The 2,798-nt window shown below is 45.0% G+C and overlaps 1 protein-coding gene across 1 annotated transcript; it reads left to right on the top strand.

Annotated features, from left to right (window-relative positions):
* The first annotated feature begins 278 nt into the window (after window positions 1–278).
* On the top strand, window positions 279–1,849 carry LOC129589945 (somatostatin receptor type 5-like). Its single transcript, XM_055484888.1, has 3 exons — window positions 279–863; window positions 1,418–1,618; window positions 1,772–1,849. The coding sequence occupies exons 1-3, from the start codon at window positions 279–281 to the stop codon at window positions 1,847–1,849; spliced, it is 864 nt and encodes a 287-aa protein (XP_055340863.1).
* The last annotated feature ends 949 nt before the right edge of the window (window positions 1,850–2,798 follow it).

Here is a 2,798-nt window from a genome sequence, read left to right as displayed (position 1 = left end):
ATATTATCGGATAAACACACGCCAGTGATTCTGTACTTTTACCGCTAAGCTCACCCCTTAAGCCAGCGCGGCATGACAAAACTCTTGTCGTAAATTGTAAACGTGTAGAACGCGCGTTTTTTCACAGCCTCGTTCTAGCAGATCAGCTTTATTCCAGGATGGAGGACGGTAAAAGTTTCGCGAACGGTAACTTCTCCAACCGGAACTGGAACAGCAATGCCGAGCCGCCTGTTTGGATAAAATACGAACGCGAAGTAACCGTTTGGTTTAGCACAACAATGATTATTGCCGGCCTTGGGACGATCCTCTTCATTCTCCTAATTATGGTCATCATCCGTGGTCGCTTCTACCGCACCGGTTGCGGAGCACTGATCCTGCATGAGATTCTCCTGGAAACGAGCGTCGTGGCTATTCACATTCCCTTGAATATCCTCAACATCCACAGCGGTCACCGCGGTTTCTTTACTCCGCGTGATTGTGCCGGCATCCATTTCCCCTTTATTACGACTTTGATGATCACCAACTGGGCGCAGTTCTCCCTGGCCCTCAACCGCTTCGTGGCCACCCTGTATCCCCATATGTACTGGCGATGGGTGACGAAAACAGCGATAGCCGCGCAGATAGCGGCTGTATGGGTCTTTGGGTTGGTGCTGACGGCGCCGCCGCTCTTTGGTGTGGTGGGCACGTATGGTCTGGACAAGACGTGGAATAACTGCGCGATCTTATTGCACACCGTGGGACCGTATCCGAAAATCGTTGGGACGCTGGGAGTGTACCTCCCTACCGGCCTCTTGATGGTACTTTACCTGATCATGTTTATTCGTCTGCAGTGCTGTTCTCCTCAAAGAGTGCAAAATAACCAGGTACGGTGGTAAATAACGAAATTGAAAAAGTTTCAAATACAACCGCGAAATTATCTCTAAGCGGAACCCGCGTTTCAGTTGCGTTGTGCTTACCGTACTTATTGAAAATTATCTCAAATTTACGAGCAGGACAATAAATTGAGCCTGTGATTCCCTGTTTTTTGATTATGCTTTGCGCAGCTGGACCTTACAATCTGCAGAATCCGACACAATTTGAATTTTGAAGGTACTTTAAAGCGCATGTTATTGATGTTCAGATAAGGCGCTTTAGTATCACTTTTTGATAACTGTATGCACACAGAGGCAAGTTTTAAGAGTAGGAGCAACTGGAGCAGAATGAACAGCAGAAAATTTCAGATCAAGCTCCAAACCAACAATAAGCAATAGTTCTGATTTCAAGTTGGCCTGATGTGGTCTATAAAGAGGGCATTTTAAGCACCGATACTCCACCGAAACCGCATCTAAGCTCAATGAAATGCGAATGACCTCTTATGAGACGTACTTGGACGTGCTTGTACTTGAACGTTGGAAGTTACCATTAATTGTTTTTATAGATGCGGTCTGATCGGCAAGGACAATTTGATCGGCGCGTCAAGATGGCCAAACTGTTATGCGGCATATCCTTATGGTACAATGCCTGCTACCATCCCCAAAATATTCTCAGTATTCTGCGCGTTCCCATGTACGAACAGAGCGTGGCGGGGCTTCAGCTATGGCTGCGGACGGTATATTTGTGTGGCTACGTTATGACACCGGTAAAGAAACTTACCGTAACCGCACAGTTTCATGCTGGTATCCATAAAAACTTGCATTAACGAACTGATAAAATGGTAACTCACATGCTGCCGCATGTCCGCATGTCTTGATCGATTTTAAAGTAACCGTTTTGCAATTTTAACCCACTTTAGATGTTTTTCTTCTCCTTGAACAAAGACTATCAGACTGGTCTGCTTGAGATAATCCGTTTACGCGTGCACGGACGCTAACGGCGGGAAGCCCAGTCGGAACGGATATCCGCTCCTCGAGGCTGCTGCTGCTCATGCAAAGGACCTAAGACGTTACTGGTGCATTGCTTGACATAATACAAAGGGAAAACTGCTGACAAATCAAACGATAAGAAATTTGGATACCTGCATTGAATCCTTTCTTCGTTAGACATCCCAACCGTTTCCTCGCACTGTTTCGTAACATGTATGCATGCAAGCCGGTGACACTGGAATTCTTTAGCGACAGTCAGCCTTTTACTAAAATTAATTTGGAATAGCGCCCAGCAGATGGAAGATATTTACAAGTCAACCAGATCTATCGCGTTTATCCCACCTTTTGCCAGCCGAATAGCGACCTGTTCTCTACGTCAACGCCGCGTATTTCACGAGACGATATAGTGGACGTGTTTTGAAGGTCAACAAATACTGGGCCAAAATTACTGTGACATGATAATGATACTCGGGCAAAATTACTGTGGCATAATCAACTAATACCGGCCGAAATTACAGTGATGTAATTAAGTACAACAGTTTCTTGCAATTATCCATGGCCACAGAGGCTCCTGTCGTCTAATCGTTTGGGTTGTCTTTCGATTAAAGAACAAGTGCGGTCAATACTGCCAACTACAATCAATTAGCCCAAAACTCTTACAACAGCAAAATCTGCAGCAAAATCTGCACCCAGATCTGCAAAATCTGCCCTGTCGTTTGATCGCGAAAGTTCAAAAAGTCACAGTGTCTTAATGTGGAGCACTGCGGCTGGTGGTGACCTTTTGCAGCTTCAGCATAAAAATATAAACTGGCAAACAACCAATTAATGTCAGACAAATTTAGGAAATAATAAACAAAGTCTGAAAAACCGGCCACGCCGGTATCCTTGAAGTCTCGTTACAGATTTATCTTCTTGATACGATACTTCGCTAGTGAACGCATTTAGACAAGGTAATCA

Source organism: Paramacrobiotus metropolitanus, unplaced genomic scaffold (assembly GCF_019649055.1).
Source record: "Paramacrobiotus metropolitanus isolate TYO unplaced genomic scaffold, Prichtersi_v1.0 Parri_scaffold0000038, whole genome shotgun sequence".
Lineage (NCBI taxonomy): Eukaryota > Metazoa > Tardigrada > Eutardigrada > Parachela > Macrobiotidae > Paramacrobiotus > Paramacrobiotus metropolitanus.
Note: the sequence above shows the minus strand (reverse complement) of the source record. Positions and strands in the feature narration are given on the sequence as shown.